Source organism: Numida meleagris, chromosome 4 (assembly GCF_002078875.1).
Source record: "Numida meleagris isolate 19003 breed g44 Domestic line chromosome 4, NumMel1.0, whole genome shotgun sequence".
NCBI classification, from domain to species: domain Eukaryota; kingdom Metazoa; phylum Chordata; class Aves; order Galliformes; family Numididae; genus Numida; species Numida meleagris.
Window position 1 is genome coordinate 9,033,576 of NC_034412.1, and position 17,681 is coordinate 9,051,256.

Sequence of the window (17,681 nt, forward strand, 5' to 3'; positions counted from 1 at the left end):
GCTATTCTGCTTATATTTGGTGAAAGCAGCAAAAGCACACACAAAAGGGATTCTCTGAAACAAAGAGAAATGCGTCTCCATTTCCCCACCACTAATGCCCATAGCCCTTCTGCCAGCCCCACATTGACGCAGGAAAACTGAGCAAGGAGGAAGATCAGTGCAAAGTCAGTATCACAGAGAGATTTTGGAAGCAGACCTCATCTAAGACAACTCCTGGCAGGTTGAGATCTTCCATCTCTGTTGTAGCAGTGCTGTGGCTGGGGCAGACTTTAGCTAATGGCCTTGGTCAGCCTAAGGGAGTGCTACAGAAAGCAGAGATGTGCAGAGACCTCAACTGCTCTACACAACTGGAGTCTAATATCTAAGGTTCGGGATGAGCAGAAGAGGACATTGCTAGCCTTCCCTTCCCCCCCCCCCCCCTCCAAGTATCAAGTTTTCCGTCAAGAGTTTTTAATATATTTATTTGAAAACAAGGTTTTGTGAAAGAGTACACTAAATAGCATATATCTGTTCTTCAACCATAAAACACGGACTATCAGCTTTAGCTCAGCACAGATTGGGGCTGCATGCACTGAACAGCAGATCTCCATAGGAAGGTCTTCATGTCTGTCTTTCTGATATCAAGCATAGTGTCTTCTTTAGAGGACATGATCCTGGAGAAGAGGGAGATAGAGACCAGAAAAGCAAATATATTTAACTAAGGCTTTTTGTGGTTAGCCCCACACATTCACCCCAGTCTGTCACTGATCCAACATTTACAGTTTGCAGAAGCGAGTCTGCTTTCCTGCCCATCCACCAATTCAAGTGCATAATCTTTGCTCTTGGGAACACTGGAACATGCCAGCCCATATCTGGAAATAAAGAAACTGAATTTCTGCCTCTCAGTGAGAAACCTGCTCATTGGCTGAGGCACTTTAACCAGGGGACTTGAGAACTGCACTATTCACTGCCTCAAACAGATATACAAGGACCATTATGATGAGACTTAGAGAGCACCGGAGAGCTCACGACTGAACTGTCCTTAAATTCTGCTAAGAACTGCTGGGAACACAAGGCAACTCAGCAGGGCAGGGCAGCTCTCTTTTGACCAATTTTGCCACACTGAGGTCAAACAGATGACAACTTTGTTCCATAAACCACTTGCCCCTCTGGGATCTTTCTTCATGAGCTGGTTATTCCCAGCTCAGCCATCATCTGTGACCCTACATTTCTGCTCAGACTCTGCCCAGGCATGTTCTAGTTAAGAGTAGCCAAGCCTGTGTGATTAAAGACCAGATCCAGTATGACTGTATAAGGCCTTAACCAGAACAGTGGGCTTCCTCTTCTACTGCTACCAAACTCTTCAAATGTTTCTGAATCTAACACAGAACAAAAGATTTAAAACAGGAGTGCTGGATGCTGGTAACTGCTTCAGTTGATCCAAATAAGTTTTTACTTTACTTGGGATTAATAAAGGTGCACACTATACTGTACCTCATGCCTTAATCATCAATGTACTCAAAGGGCTCTGGCGGTTCAGGTTCCTGCTCCTCTTCTTCGATCTTCGGACCATGAGCTGCCACAGGTTCAACCAGCTCCTCCATATCCTCACTGGTGTCCTTCAGAATGATGATGCCTCCAATGGAAAGCTGTAGAACAAGTACAATGACTGTTAGAAGCTGCTTGCTTCTGCTTCGTGGTGGAGTTTACGGTCCCAGTAGTACCCTAGGCCATATGAAACTCCTCAGGTTCCTCATCAGCAGGAATGAATGCTCAACTCATACCAAAGGAAAAAAAGGGTCATCAGTAGCTAGCTACAGGTTATATCAGAGTGAAACCCTCTGCAAGTAGGGAGCAAATCAGCTGCATAAGAAGCAGACTTCATATTTGGTCAGACTGATGCATGGTAATTTACCTTCCTTACTTGTCTGCACCCCACATTACGAGCTCACTGAATACTTGGGCCAAACACTCACAGACTTCTGAAAGTCTTAATGGAGACAGCAGCCATTCATGTGCCTGCCTTTGCAAAGAGAACAGAGTAAGCAAAGCCCTGACTTCATTTGTGCCCCTACATACATAGATGTACATAACGATTCATACAGCTCTGCTTCTCTGTGGTGCTGGGCTCATTTAAGGATTAGTCAGTGCTATCTAGGAAAAGAACCAAAAAGCAAAGCAGTTCCTTTCTCCCGACTGCTCATACATGAATGAGCCACAGCAAAGAGTCCCTGATGGCGACTTTCACACCAACATTCCATGTCAGAAACAGCTCTGTATCTGCTGATTCTCCACTGACTGGGTCTATGCCAAAGGTGTGACTTTCCCAGAAAAAGGGGAAGTTTCAGAGAGCAAAGCATCTGACATCCACCTGGCTCCCTGCCTGATAAGGGGATGGAGCAGACAGAGCCTATCCAGGTTGCTTTTTATATTGCCATTATCTACGTCTCCGTTTGATAGAAAATGGCATCTGGATTCACAGCTTTACCCCAGGCTCAGTCTGGCTCTTTACACTTGAAAACTAATTAAACCATAATAGCTTTATAAGGCTCATCTTAAGGGCAACAAAGCCTAGTAAAGCTTCTCTCTGTAGCAGCCTCCCAGGAGGCTATCTGAAACAGAGACTAATCTGATCACCAGCTTCCACTGACTGAGGAATCCTATTAGCAGAACCTCGTAAAACAAGGGGAATTAATTACAAAGGTTACAACCAAACATCCTGTAAGGCTGAAACAAATCCCTGCATCTCAAGGACCGAAACATGAGGTGCGAAGAGGCAGCGCCGTGTCATGCCTGGCTGGGATCAGAGCACGAACCACATCAGGAATCCAGGCTATAAACATATTTCAAAGAGGCTCTTTATTCTGGCATTTCCCAAAGCAGAGCAAACCTCCTGGACATCTCCATTTCAAGACCCTCCTTGGTTACACACCCCAATCCCAGCAAAAAAAAAAATACTCTTCTGTTCTCAAAATCTGTTTTTTTTTTTTTTGCGAGGAGTTAAGTGAGGAAACTGCACCACCCTTGCTAACCGGTTCTGTATTAGGATTCAGCTTCTTACGAAGCTTCAAATGTCCACGTTTCAGCTGCATGAGTGAATGCTTATTGGACTGCATAGCAAATCTTCCCAAACCACATACTAGTTGGGTCATGTCTTTTTGGAGGACAGAAACTGAAAGATCCTTCCACAGATTTGCTAAAACAAGGATGTCTCGAAAGGGGATGATGCACAGAGAATTCCGATATGCTGAAGGAATTCCAGGAAATACATTTATTAAAAACAAGCATTTTCCTAGGAAAAAAAACAACACTTCTATTTCCGAATAAAGTTTTCCCATGCACAATACTGCAAAAGGGGACAGTAGAGGATGTTATATGCTGGATGAAAATAAAAACCAGAAGAATTTGTTTCGGGAGATTTAGAGGCCAGGAACAAACTTCTTAGGATTGCAATATGGATTGCAATGGAGTGTCTCACACAAAAATTAGTTCCTTCTTGGGCATTAGCTAGAAGGTCATCTTCTCCATCTGCCAATCACATGCTATGTCTTTTCTGTGTTAACAGGAGATGGAGGCACTTTTCTAAGTTCATGTGTCACTGAATAAAAATACTGTTTAAAAAAAAAATCAAACATTTCTGTTATAAATCCTACTTCAGATAATAACGCTCCAGCACAAGACACGATGCATTTATTTTAGTGATTTGACAGTGAGCCTGTCCAACTTTTCAGCTCACTGGAAAAGCCATGTCTCAGTTTTTATGTACTCAGCAATGTCATTAATACAGAGCGTGTCTGACTGGTTTCCAGGTTACGGCATGTGAAGAAAGAAGGAGAAAAAAAATAAAGATAAGGCAGCATCAATACGATGAAATGGGTTGAAGCAGCTCTGGTTTTCCCCCCAACTAGAACTGCACGTGATCATTTGGAGAGAGGGAAAATATGACAGCAGTGAAGTCGTAAATCTCTAAAACAAATTACAGTGGTATACCACCTGTGAGTGGCACCTTCATGTACACACAGAGCTTCAGGGTCCTAATCCACAAGCTGAGCACAGGGAATGTTCTGTCAAGCACACAAACTGGGAACGTGACACTTACTGGTTTGAAAGGCTGATACCGGCAGCTCTCTGTCATGGTAAGAACTTTGAGCTGAGCAGGCATGACTCTTGCTGGGTTGTCCAAAAGCTGGAAGTTGGGCTCAGGCTCTTTCTTCTTTTCTTTTTCATCCTTCTTTTCAGTCTCATCCTGCAGCAGGAGAACATCAGCATGGTTTTATCAGCAGTCCCTGACCCTTTCTGAATTCAGGAGGTAAGGAACAACTTGATACTCTTAACACAGGGAGCACTTTCAGAGCACGGTGAGAAGGCACTCACCAGCTGAGGAACAAGCTAGGATGCATCTATCAGCTGGCACAAGCAATGCCAGAGTGGATCTAAGTACTCCCCATCGAGGCAATGCCTCAGTCTTGTCTGCAGGTGAAAGTAAGTTCAACAGGAGGCGGTAATGGAACAGTTTACCTATGGCTTCCCCTTATTGTACTTAAACTCACCAGTTTTGTTCACAACTCGGGATTCTTTAATATCATTACCGAGCATATGAAAATTGCTAAAAATTGCCGTTGTGTGTTCTCTGCTGTAAAACCATCAGCGACCTTTCACACTACCAGCAATGACAACAGCTCAACCAAAACGACTCCACCCCAGTGACTCCCTAAGGAACTGCAGCTAGGAGCTCCTTCACCATTGACTCAGCAGCTGGAGGCAAAAGCTCGGAAGGAAAAAACATAGCATCATTTATATACGTAAGAACCTGGATCACATTTTCCCCATTGCTCAAGAACATCTGCGAGTTGCAAACAAAAAAGGACTGCAGAAAAGACGGAGACAACCAATAGGAAATTATCAGGAACATCACAACATGCAGGGCCCATCTTGTAACAGCAGAATTTCTGTCACAGTAACTGCTCGGTGCAGTGCACATCTCTTGGAAGTTATGGATTACTAATCACATAACAGGCATATGAGAAAAACAGGAAAGCAATTGTAGCTCTAAACGTTTGGACAAATGGGAAACACTGGACTCAAACACAGCAGGTGGCAGCAAGCTCCCTTTTTATTATCCTTGTTTTTCTGCTCGATTTAGCCAAAAAAAATCCTTTTCAGACAGCTCAAGTGTAGACAGACATGACACATCAATCCCTTCCAATACATTGCTTCCTCTCAACACCTTTACTTAACTGTAGGTTGCAAAACTTTTGGAAGAAACATTCATCTCCTCAGCACATTTTGCTTAGTCTATAGTGCTGTAAGAATAATTTAAAGAAAAGGCAATGTTTGCTGACAAGGAAACATTAATAAAGGAACAAAAAGAAAAATCAGAAATTCTACCTGCACATGAGATGATTCACTTTCTGAGCCAGCTGTATGAAGTTCAGTGCCTACAGCATGGCCAACACCTAAGTAGGTCTAGTACAGATATTTTACACATACATCTTTGATCTTATGCCACACTCCCTTCATGTACTATTTGTGTATTTGTTCTTAAAATTGAAGAGGCAAAAAGTCCCTGACCATGCTGCTTCTCTCACATAGATGTTAAACTGGAATCAGAAACGTTTCTACTGAACATAACACATTCTCCACTTACAGTTATTCTTTGCATTTTTGCATTTGTGAGGTGGGCACAAAAGGAAGGGTTCTTTGTTGAGAACCACTAAGAATATTAGCTGCCACTTATTTCCCAAATTACAGAAACCACCAAGAACTCATTATCTAGGTATTTCTCCACTCTTCAGCTTGTTCCAGGATGACGCTTCCCTCACAGACAAAGAGTTACAGTGTTAGATCTATGAGCTGAAAGAAAGAGGACCAAAGGAATCACTGTAACTGCTGAGCAGTGGCCAGATCCTGAGCTCAAATCTCAGCAGGCCCTAAGCTGGGCATGGATAAATGTTTGGTGTTTTGACAGATGGGCAAAGCACCTAAGAGACTGCTGCCAAAAAGGCGAACATGTCAGAACAGGTGATTAAGCACATGCAAAACCAGAAGGTTTGAACTCTTAAGCAATCTTAACAGAATGAGACATCACCACGCAAATGCTCCAACGCTGAGCCCATTTAAAATGTCAGCTGAGGTATCAAGTACATGAAATAAGTAAGACTTCTCCACATTAGTAAGAATGGATAAGAGAAAGTTCCCTTGGTCTGGAAATATGAACAACAGGCAATGAAATAATGCACAAAAGGTTCATGCAGTTAAAGGCACATACATTTGTCAGAATAAGCTTTTGCCTTGAAGGAAGTCAGTTACTTACATTATTGAGGAAGCTTTATTTCTCAGAAACAATGGATTCATAAGTAATAAAGCCTGTTGCTTTTGACAGCACACACACACACAAGATGCTGATGGGCATATATAGTACTCTGAAACGTGTGTTACTGTTATGCTCAGAACTGACTGTAATGCAGGTCACAGTGGGGACATTGTTAAGTGAGTGTCAGCTTTCATTACATACTTTCCACGTTTTTAGGGGACGGGGGAAGAAGACACATAAGTTTCAATGATTACACCCACCACTTCCATCTTTTCTTCTTCCTTCTTCTCTTTTTCCTTCTCCTTTTCCTTCTTCTTGGCTTTTGCAGTGATGGACAGCACAGCAGTGGAAACCTGGATATGTCAACAGAGGAGACATTCAGTATGACTGCAACACTACGTTGTGCATCAATCCCCCCAGAAGGGGAACAAAGGGAAGCCAGTGCTAGGTCACTTCTCAGTGCAGGCATCAAGAAGATAATTTTCACTCCCTACACACTGCTCTGTTTAAGAGACAAAGAGGCCACCATGGAAGCAGATAAATGGCACAGGCGCATGAATGCAGACTGGGTACAGGCATGTATGCAGAAGGACAAACTTCCTAATCTGGAGATTAATCATTATTGTTTGGGTCTCTACATGAGATTTTTGCTTATGTATTTTTAACAGAGCAACAAGTGGAATTCTTGTTATTGGGAAAAATCTGTTGCCACGGTCTCTGTGGTAAATAAATCTGTATACAGATACTCTTAAGAACAATCTAAAAAGCAGCTCCACTCTCCTAAACAGCTCTATTTCTCACCAACTTCAATAATCAGATGCACATAATGCACTATGGATGAGCCCTCATGAAAATTCAGCACTTCTGAGCTAGAAAGTACCCAGAAGCAACAGTCAATAGAAGAATTCAGCACGTCTCCCCACTTCCAGTGAGCACATCTCTGTCCACAGTAACTGTCCCTGTAAAGAAGTAGCTTCCTCAGAGGAACAGGGAGCAACAGCATTTGTCACGTTGCTGGAGGGGCTTTCTAGGCTGAATGTGGACTCGTGGTATGTTTTCATTTTGGCCAAGGAAGTTTGTAAGAACAGATTCATCCAACTCATATCCAATTCAAAGGTGAGAATGCAGCTATGAGCACTAAACTTTACCTTTTGTTAAGAGTTCATTTCTGGGTTCCCTGGCAGCATGGAAATTTGTCCTGCCCATCATTCAGTTATGACAAAATGTTTTACCATTTTCACACAATGTCATTTGTTAGCCTGAATTGCCAGATTTCTCCACTGCTGCAACTGCTCCCTAGGGGCTGCTTCACCTGCTGCTGTGGTCTGCTCAACAGCCTTACCATTTTTGCCAGTAGACAAATTGTTTCCTTTGTTGTTCTGCTAGTCATCCAATGGGATGAAAACCAAAGGGTTTCATCCCTTTCCTTTCTACATCTCTATGTGTTCTCAGTTTCACACTTACCTTTTTGCCATCCGTAAGTCTCACCATTCATATTCTAGCACGTGGTCCCACTGCCCTAAGACCAGGTACACTTCTGTCCTTCCACATGTCCTTGAGATCTGTCTAACCTAATTTTCTCAGTGTTTGTATTGCAGCAGTAGTTTGGAGTCCACACCACAGACAGGGACACTGTTGTGCTAGGTGCTGCACACAGATGATAGATAAACCAGCAGGACATCGGAAAAAAAGAGTTTTAATCAATGCTTCTGCTTGACCACTAGAGATAAGGGAGGTAACAGCAACTCAGTAGCACAGCAGCTCTGTGCCATGATCAGAAAGTCCCAAGCTCAGCAGGAAAAAATAGCTGGAATTCTCTTTCAGAGACAACAGCAACTGCCAATTTTTCTTTTGCTCTTCAAATTCCCTGTTAGTGCCACCAAAGTCAATGTTTATACTAGGAGGGAGAAGGGGTTGGTCTTCACAACACAGAGAGCTAGTCCAAATACCTTTTCTTTCTCCTTTTCTTTCGGTACCTCCAGAGGTGGGGGGTAGGCAAATGTGGACGGCTTACAGTTGGACTTGTATTGGACTTTTGGCATCTAAGACAAACAGTTAAAAAAAAATGTTAGAGACGAAAAGCAAGGGAAAAGGTCCACAGCATAATAATTACTTTAGCTTAATTTTCCTTCCAGCAGAGACAAACACAGATCCTCTAAAGAATACAAGCTTCCCTTTCTCCCCCTCCGGAAGCAGAGAAACTGTTATCAGTGGCAACAGTTCAACTAGAACAATGTTATTTAATTATTCTATAATTCGACTCTGGCAAGCTCTCCTAGCCTCCTCCATACACTCCATGCTATTCACACCATGCTTTGTTTTCATTGTTTCAGTGCTTTTGCGGTTTCGATGTTATTGCTGTGCCTGCTTGTATTAGCACAAAATTGGTTTAAGACCGAAGTGAAGATCTTTTAGTGCACGCTAGACCAGACCAAGCACCGCCTGACGTTCACCTCTTGCTAAAGGACAGTACTTGTTGGGAGTGGGCAATCAATTTCACATACTGTCTTACTCTTATCTACTTAAGCAAGGCCAGAAAGCACCCTTTGACAGCCCATTCAAATTGTGAGGGTGAATTCTCATCTCCCTTCCTTCATGACACATCACGGACTAAGAAGAGACCAAGGACTGCTCTGAGGAAGCAAGGTGGGTGGGCACAGCCCATAACAAACATTAGCATTCAAGCTAAGTTATATAACAGTGTTGCCCACAGTCATTTGGATGCCCTGGAAACCAAGGGATGGGAAGACAGAGTCAAAATGGCAGTGCAGTCAGTCAAAAAGGTGCTGTGCTCATTACATCTGAGGAGGTGCAGTGACAAAGTAGCAATGCAATCCATGTGAAATATTCAGGACAGAGAGAAAGAACGGTATTTTAATGCAAGCTTCTCCTCAAACAGAGCAGTTATTTTGAGCTGTGTATAGACTGACTGGATGCTAAACCCAAGACAGGTAGAGAAGAGTACCCTACAGCCACAGACTTTTGGTCTAGGGGCTGCAATCCTGCAAGCTGCCTCCATCCCGCAAAAGGACTCTGAAAACCAACACAGCACTGTGCATGCTTTGTTCCTCACAGAATAAGATTGCACCAGTGACTAGAGGGGGATGTACGTTAAGAAGCATTTTTATGGAAGTTACTATCTCAGCTCTTCAGCACAGGACACCCAGCACAGGATACAGCTTGCAAAACTGATCAGCTCAAAGAACAGACACACCAGATAAGTGCAGTACCCAGGACAGTGGTTTAATATTTGTTCTCCCAGGAACTGAAAGAGACCCTTTTCCCACTGCTGGCTCTCCTGGGGGAGAGTATCACATCATTCACATGGGAGTAGAGGATGGTTTAAAAGCAACTTCTTTTTTAACATAACTTCGGTCTTACAGTTGTGTGGTCTCTGCCCACACTCATCAAATAGAGTTATTTTCTTCTACTTTGAGATGAAGGGGTCAAAGTCTGCTCTTCACAACTCTTTTACCTCTATTTCCTCCACCAGCTCTATAACTTCAGCCTGCTTTTCAGACTTCTTCTTGAGGTACTCAAAGAAAACCAATAAATGCAGGCGTGCATCTCTCTCTCAGGACACTCAAGTCTTCCAAGCCATTAATGCCCTTTTTCTCCACTCATTACATACCTTAAGATCCTTGTTAAGGCCGATGACACATGTTGGGGTGAAAGCCAGTGACAAGAAGTGACTCAGGGGGAACCAGAACCAGAACTGGGTGAAGACCAGAACTCCCACCACAGAAGGCATGTGAGTGTGTCCCGTCCTTGACTGCAGCGAAATAGTCACATTATGTCCCCCTGGAAATAATCAGAAATGACATCACTTGAGTTAATGCATCCCTGCGTATTCCATGAGGACGCCGGAATGCTGTATCTCTAAAACAGCTGCTGTGAAGGCGGATGACACAGTGTGAGCCAAGCCACAATGCTGTCAGCTTTTTCCTTGGTGACCTCACCTTTCACAGTGAAAGTTGTGGGCAGCGTAACTACCTCTATCTATCTTTGCACATCTGCTTGGTATCACCAAAACAATCAATGAATAGAGCTCTTCCATCTTTATTTTGCCAGGAGACAGTTTAAAGAAAAGTACAAATCAGAAGGCAGAGAGACAGAACAAACAGGCAAACCTTTGTCTTAACTATTTTCAAAACACAGCGTATCGATGAACCATAAGGCAAGAGCCACAAGGAAAACAGCACACATAAAGCACTCCATAGAGAAACTTTTCTGTCTGCCTCCTTGAACAGCCTATTATTCAGATGAAATATGCCTACAGTTTTATTCTACACCATCTCAGCAGAAAAAAATGTAAACAGCAACAGCTTCAAAAGCTCCTTCTAGAGGTGATCAATCTATGCAGCAAAGAGACAAGCTCCTGCAGTCTTTGCAACAAAATTAAATCTCTGCCAGACAACCAAGTCTTAGCTTTGTACTTGCAAAGCAGAGACCAAAACAACTCCGTATGTTGATGTAGTGCAGAAACATCCAGCTAGAAACCAAACTGAAAGATTGGGCTTGCAGACAGTGTGAGAAAGTGTTAATCTGATCTTCAGTCTTCTGATGGACACAGTGAATTGAGTTGAAGAGAGCACCAGGCGAGTCCATTACCGCTGACGTGCCCAAGTGCAGGAAGGTTAACTTTGTTAAAATACAAACACCCACTCTTCCCAGTCTTGGGGCACTTCATGGCTGAGAAATCCCAAACTGGAGCAGCATTCCTTTGCCCTGCACAAGCAGCCATCTGTAGTAGGGCCAGGCAGCAATTACCAGAACTAATGAAAGCCCTGAATGACAGAGTTATCTCATCTTACTTATATGTCAGTTAGTCCCACGAGAAACAGTGGAAGACAAAGGATTTTGATGCCTTTCTATAGGACATTATGCATATATTCAATCTCCCTGCTGTTCCTTTTGTGATGGCAATAGATCTCCTGCTGTTTGACTAGAGAACTCTTTCCAGGCTCCTATCTGAAGAAAGATAATATGATTTCTGCTTTCACCATGTCCAGGTTTGCTCTGCTTCTCATTAATTTCTCCAGCACCACTCTCACACTTGTATTTGAATTTGCAACAACATTAATGAGGCACTGCCTGAGATCTTGTGTTATCCTTAAACACATCAAACACTGCACATTTAAATCTCTGGTCTTCTCCTCCATCTTTACTTTCAACTTTTCTTCACTGCATCACTATGTAAGGGCCAGGTCAGTAATCCGCAGATATTCTAGGTAAAGCAGTCCAGTACACGTTGCACAAGCAGCTTAACTAAACTTTATCAAACTTCTGGAATTTTTCCCCAATTTATTTTTAACCTTCAGAAGTATATTATCCCATTTCTGGAATTTCCTGGATGAATAACAAAAGTCATACTCCTAAGATGCTGTCACGCTGCTACTTTCTGCTGGCTTACACACAAGCAGACCACCCCCACTCCCAGGGTTTTGTGGGGAGCAGGAATAGAGGAGAGACATTGCACGACTGTGAACTATCTTCATGATTAAGCCGCAGCCCTGACAACCTGGAAGGGAACACATGCCAAACCTTTGGATGGGTGGATGGACGCTGTGACATGCTATCTCAAAAACCAACCAACCAACCAACCCCAAATCAACCAATCAAAAGACAGCCAAATCACAGTTCTTTTAGGGTGGTATTATAAGGTCCATTTCCCAGAATACACATTGCTATTATGGCAACATTTTTCAGAAGCAAGGGGGCTGTTCTGAAGGCCATGAGGATTTACTGGCTTAACATTAACAAGGAAGGGGAGCACAACAAGCAGATGCTGATGGTTTTTATACTTGGATGAACTCATTCATGGCTTGTAATCATGGTAGCACTTTTGTAACGCTCATCAATTAATTCTACAAACTTCGTTCCTTTGACAGGTTCTCTGATAGCACACACACTTTGCTGATGGTACTTCTGGCAGTGCAGCTCAGGACAGCACCACACTCACTAGATGCTTCATTAGACCTTGGAAACCAGTTTCCAGCCCCAACTTAGGCTGCATCCTGTTTTCAAATAATCATTTCTTTCCCTACCAGGAAAGAAAAAAAGCTTAATCTACAAAACAAATGAGGATGATCTGAACTGTTAGTGGCAGAAACACCTCCTGACCAGATTGATTCACATGGACAAAAAACACCAGGTAGTTCCCACCTAATGGGCAAAAACATTAGTACAAGGTAGTGTTTTTTTTCCTGCCTACCAGAGTTAGGCTCAACTTTACATTAAGCGTCTGTACACAGGGACAACCAGGAGAAAGGCAGGAAACAGAAGCACTGAGTTCAACATGTGTGAGGGATAGACAACGTGCATCTACTTTTAGCTTTTGTACTAAAGTATTTAACAGTATTTAACAGCCCAAATATAACATGTTGTGTGAGATGTGTATTTTGAGGGGCAGCAACAAGGAGATGAGCAACTTTTTCCTCTGTAACTTGGAAGGAGATTCCTTTTCCATCCTTTGCTAAAATTGTCTCTAATACCATTGAATCCAGGACGTACACCTTCGTGCTGTCAACAGCTGCTTCCATTCAGTCCCCAAGGAAACCCTTCTTAACACAGAGAAAAAGATTTTTCCAGATATACTACATAAATATTTGTATGCTGACTACCACTCCTCCTCTTTTCTCCCTGATTGAGTAATGTGGCATCAGAGAAGATATGTACAGAGAGTAAAAGAGTTTTCAAGTAGGTCAAATGCCGACATCTGGTTAAATCACCATATCCCTTTTATAGCTCACATTTACTAATACATGTTCCAGCAAATAAGGCATCTTATTTTTGCAAAGAACAGAAAAGTAGTCATGAGTCTGAAACAAGAGAGCATGTCTGTACATGAATTATAAAAGTTCAAAGGGTTGGGGGGGGAGGGGGGGAAGAATAATAAGCTAAATTTGGAATGCCTACATCTTTCTTGTTTTAATACAGTAAAAAAGTAGCTGCTGGGGCTAACAGACAGTGATCAAATGAAACCACCATGAAACCATGACTGATGGCTGCCTCTTTGTGAGAGCAAAAAGCCCACCTCCAAGGCATCATTTCTCAGCTGCACACCGGAAATCTTGCACTTTTAATCAAAGTCTGTCATTGGAAGAGAATTATACTTTTCTACTTCCTCTACAAAAAAACATAAAATCTCAATAGCCCTAACAATGGCAGATAACGCAAAGAACCTTTTCTTTCTAGTAGTGATAATTAAATGTTGTAGCCCATTGTTCAGATAATCACTTGTAGTTGGATGGGAGAGATAAAAGAATTTTTTCTTTAAAGGCACTCTAATGAAAGCAGCAATGAGTTAGGAACGGGAAGTTCACAGCCTTGCCCCAGCAGCATAGCGAGATATAAAGAGTCGAGATGTTGGCACAAATTCACATGCAATTTAGTAAAATTGAGTGTTTATGGTTTCTAAATCATTCTATGATACCCATGTGACACATGAAGCAAATAAGGTTTTAGCTGCATTTTTATGATTTAATCTTAAAGACAGGAATTTGAAACCAGTCTGTAAAGCTGAGAGATTTTGAGCCAGCTGGGCTCTTGCTTCCCAGTAGCACAGTATGAGTATGGGAACGACCAAAATTACAGTTACAATTTTGGTGAAAAGATTGGTTAAGTCTGAGTTCCAGCAGAGGTACCTGGGAAGCACGGTGAAATTAATGGAGGTGGTTCTTGTTTCCTTCTCTGTAGCCTCAGTCATGAAGCATGGAGCAGCCTGTTTGCCACACGCGTGCCAGGAACAGAGCTCTCTGAGTATGCTTCCACGCAGATAGGCACAGGCAGCACTGTGTTTTCTCCCCCAGCCACATGGGTTGGCAACGTGGTAATTTCATACAGACACTAATAACAGTGCTTGGTGCTGTGCTTAAGCCAGGCCACAGGGACAGATACATTAGACTCCTTTGCTGACGGGACTTCAGGACTAATGCTGATCTCAGAGCACAATAAAAAGCAGCTTGTTTCTACCTACCACAGAGAACAGAGGCAAGGAACTCCATGGCCAGGAAAGCCCAGAGCACAAGAGACCAGTTGGGACAGACTGTGTTTGGATGCATATGACAGCAGTGGAAACTTGGAAAGGAGGTACTATTGACACACAGCACTGTACATGTCTTAACTCCAGCAGAAGCAGAAATTCAAAACAAAACATTGTTTGCCCTCTCTTTGCTTACAGAAACCTTCCTTAATAGGCCCTGCAATTCAGCCCTAGTGAAATGCTAATGCCCTTTACAGAATCCTGCCCCTGCTCAACATTCAGACATTAACACTCATGAAATGTTCCCTACACTAGAAAAGTGTAGTCCCTGTGACCTGGAACTACAAAGCAGAGTTTCTTTCTTTAATTAAATAAAATTAGTCAAAATCAGAGAGATTTCTTGCTGCTATTTTATGACAAGCATAAAGCCAGCACCTTGTCTCCCAAATGAAATTGCTATTACAGCTACAAGAAGAACTCTATAATCAAACAAGTTTAAGAAATTTCGGCTGCTTTGGATGTTTGGGAAGTTACCTGCATCCAAAATGCCTTGTGCCAGGATTGCTCCAAACTTTGCCATAACATCATCGTGCTTATCATTGATCACTTTGGAATAGAGTTGTCTGAACTGGCTGACCTGGATGGGAGAAAAAAAAGAGAAATTATAAAACTGACATGTAAAAGCATGAGTCAAATATTCTGTCTTTATGGGAAGCATGCTGGATTTCTGCACACTAGAAGAACATTCACTTCTTCAGAGCTTTTAATTATGGGTGATACAAGTCTAATAATTAATTAAAGAGGTGTTCCCCACTTGCAGACACTCAGAGTGATTTTAAAATATTCAGGATGGACGTGCATTTCCAAACCACATGTTGCAGGCCTTCAGGAATTGCCTGAGAATCTCTGAAGCATCAATGGAATAAGAGACCAACCATGAGTTTGTAGCAACTACTACATGTTCTTAGGTGTGTGACACTGAGCTTGGTTAAATTTCCTCCAATTCCTACTGCTGAAAATCTCAAACTTATTCCGGTTTCCCTGTACAATATTTCTGCTGTATGGATAATGCCCCTACAGTACAGATTTTGCTGCTGCACTCATAGCTTTTAAGTCAAAATCATTAATGAAAATATTAAATAATGTAACATTTTATGCCATGGTACATTTACCACAATGTTTTAAGCATGCATTAATAAGGGAAATTGCTAAACCTTTGCTTGTATCATTGTCATGGCTTCAGACAGCTTCATCTTTCCCTAAGTTCCCCAAGTGTTGAAGAGACAGAACAGCCTCACATCCAGGAATATATACAGCTCAATTAAAAATTAAGAACTTATCCAATTAAAAATTAAGAACTTATCTTTTGATATATACATGTGAGCAACACCACAGTTCAAGTAATTGCTATCACTTGAAAAAGCCAACCAGGAAATCCCAACCTGCAATTCAGTCCAAACCCAGGAATTGCTATCCAATCCTCAGCATGCCTGGAAAAATCTTCCACACCTCTTCTCTAAATTAACTTTGACCCAGATATCTAGGAGACATTTTATTTTCACGTTAAGCCTTCATCTGACGCACTCAAAAGCAAAGGCGGTCTTTTCAGAACGGCTCCTTCCAAATCTCTTGAACAAGTTTCTCCCCACTCTTGGGCCATTTTGTTGCTGGTATCCCAAGCCCTTTTCCTACGCAGCCATAGACAAGGCAAACTCCTACCTGAAGATGCTGCCATCAGAAGCACAAAGCACCAGATCGGCCGCCCTTAAACAGAGGCAGCAGAATTGCTGTCTGTTATTAGTTCTCCATTTGCCAGTTCCCCTTTGCATTAAGAAGTTTTTAGTTATGAGCTGGTAAGGTCAGCAAAGGGAGGTGGCTGCAATTTTCAGGGTAGCCACACATACAGGCGGGTGACAGGGAGAAACTGCTCACACAACACAGGGTTTCACTGGATGCAATGAACCAGCTCTGCTAACTGCCTCGCTCTATTTATGCTTTTTTCATGCTCTCCCAATGTTTATTTATAAACACTTGCACTGAGGTTTACCCCTTTCACATAAATAGTTCATTTCTTAAGCTTGACCCGTGGTACACTGGAAAAATACCTCATTTTGTGCTCGCAGTGTCGTTTTCCCTCCCTATTATACTCACAGCTTCGGAGGCAGAGCACATCCTATCTACTCGAGTAGATTGAGTGACATTGACTTCCAGCACCCTGCAGTGCCAAGGGCAACCACATGCAAGCTGGGAGAACCAAAGCCTTCAGATATTACTTGAGAGACACAGAAGCAACATGTAAATCTGTTAGTCTGGCTTTGCTGAACGCCAGGATTCTAGCGCTTCTGTTTAGAGCACATCGTTCCTCTAAGTCTGGGGGCAGCTTCTGGACTTGGAATATTTATAAAAACAGCGAGATGTTGCAAAGCTCAGAAAAATCACTCATTCAGTGAACTGTAATCTGGAATTTACACGGTAATCAAATCTTCAGGGAACAAAATGCTGGGTGAGGTGAGGAGACGCTGAGCAGGTCTGCTAATGTTCACGCTGGCGTCTGCAGTCTGAGGGAGAAGCACCTCGGAGCGTGGCGGGCGCCTCCCCACAGCTGCTGCCCACAGACAGCAGGGCAGGGCGGACCAACGAGGCAGGCCGGCACCAGTCCCACCACAAACCCTCCAGCCCGACCTGCTGGGGGCAGCCAGCCCATGGCAGGGGCTGGGGTCCCTTCCAACCCAACCATTCTGTGATGATGACTGCGAGGGAGCGATGCGAACAGGGGACAGTGGGGAATCAGTGCGCCAGCGTACGCTGAACAGCCAGAATAAGAAATAGTCATGACACCCTCTGCTTGTAAAGTACAAAATATGTACTGCCATAGCAAAAGCTCTGCTTTTAGATAAATTGTGTATACCTGGGAACAACTGCCAACTCTGAAAAATGAATGAAGATAGCGTGCTTCTTTTGAAGTTTTACTTTAACACCAGCCTTAACAAATTTTCTGTGACAGGGTGGGAGACCACCCCGCCTGGCTTTAGGCACTGGGCAAACCTACATCCAAGAGCTGACCCAACGCTAGAATCAACAGTAGGTCTGCAGGCTTTTTCAGGCAGTTCCTTTAAGTAAACACCTCATAGCATTGGGCATTCTTAATTGGATCAGCTCCCAGCTGTAAAACCTTCCTTGAAGTTAGGGAAAGCCTGCTTTGGCAGGTCTAGCTGTAGGGAAGTACCATCCTCACACAGCCCTTGGAGAAATCAAAGCAGGTAGAGGCAGAACCTCAGCTCTACCTTTGCTGCTGTGGCAGTCACCTCCTACAGAACGGATCAATATGTCAACAGACAGTAGCTTGTAAAGCAGCTGATGCAAAACATGCCAGAGTTTGTCTAGCACAGCCCTTTAATCTGCTGT

General features: G+C 43.0%; 1 protein-coding gene across 1 annotated transcript in view; it reads right to left on the bottom strand.

Annotated features, from left to right (window-relative positions):
* The window catches only part of PSMD1 (proteasome 26S subunit, non-ATPase 1), a 63,757-nt gene continuing 46,516 nt past the window's right edge, over positions 441 to 17,681 (bottom strand). The window contains exons 19-25 of the mRNA XM_021397090.1: positions 14,811 to 14,913; positions 9,924 to 10,093; positions 8,242 to 8,334; positions 6,553 to 6,645; positions 4,079 to 4,225; positions 1,474 to 1,628; positions 441 to 653 (exon numbers count right to left, since the gene is read on the bottom strand). Of these exons, the coding sequence (XP_021252765.1) occupies positions 1,482 to 1,628; positions 4,079 to 4,225; positions 6,553 to 6,645; positions 8,242 to 8,334; positions 9,924 to 10,093; positions 14,811 to 14,913 (753 nt within the window). The 3' untranslated portion in view covers positions 441 to 653; positions 1,474 to 1,481. The remainder of the gene's footprint in view (positions 654 to 1,473; positions 1,629 to 4,078; positions 4,226 to 6,552; positions 6,646 to 8,241; positions 8,335 to 9,923; positions 10,094 to 14,810; positions 14,914 to 17,681) is intronic.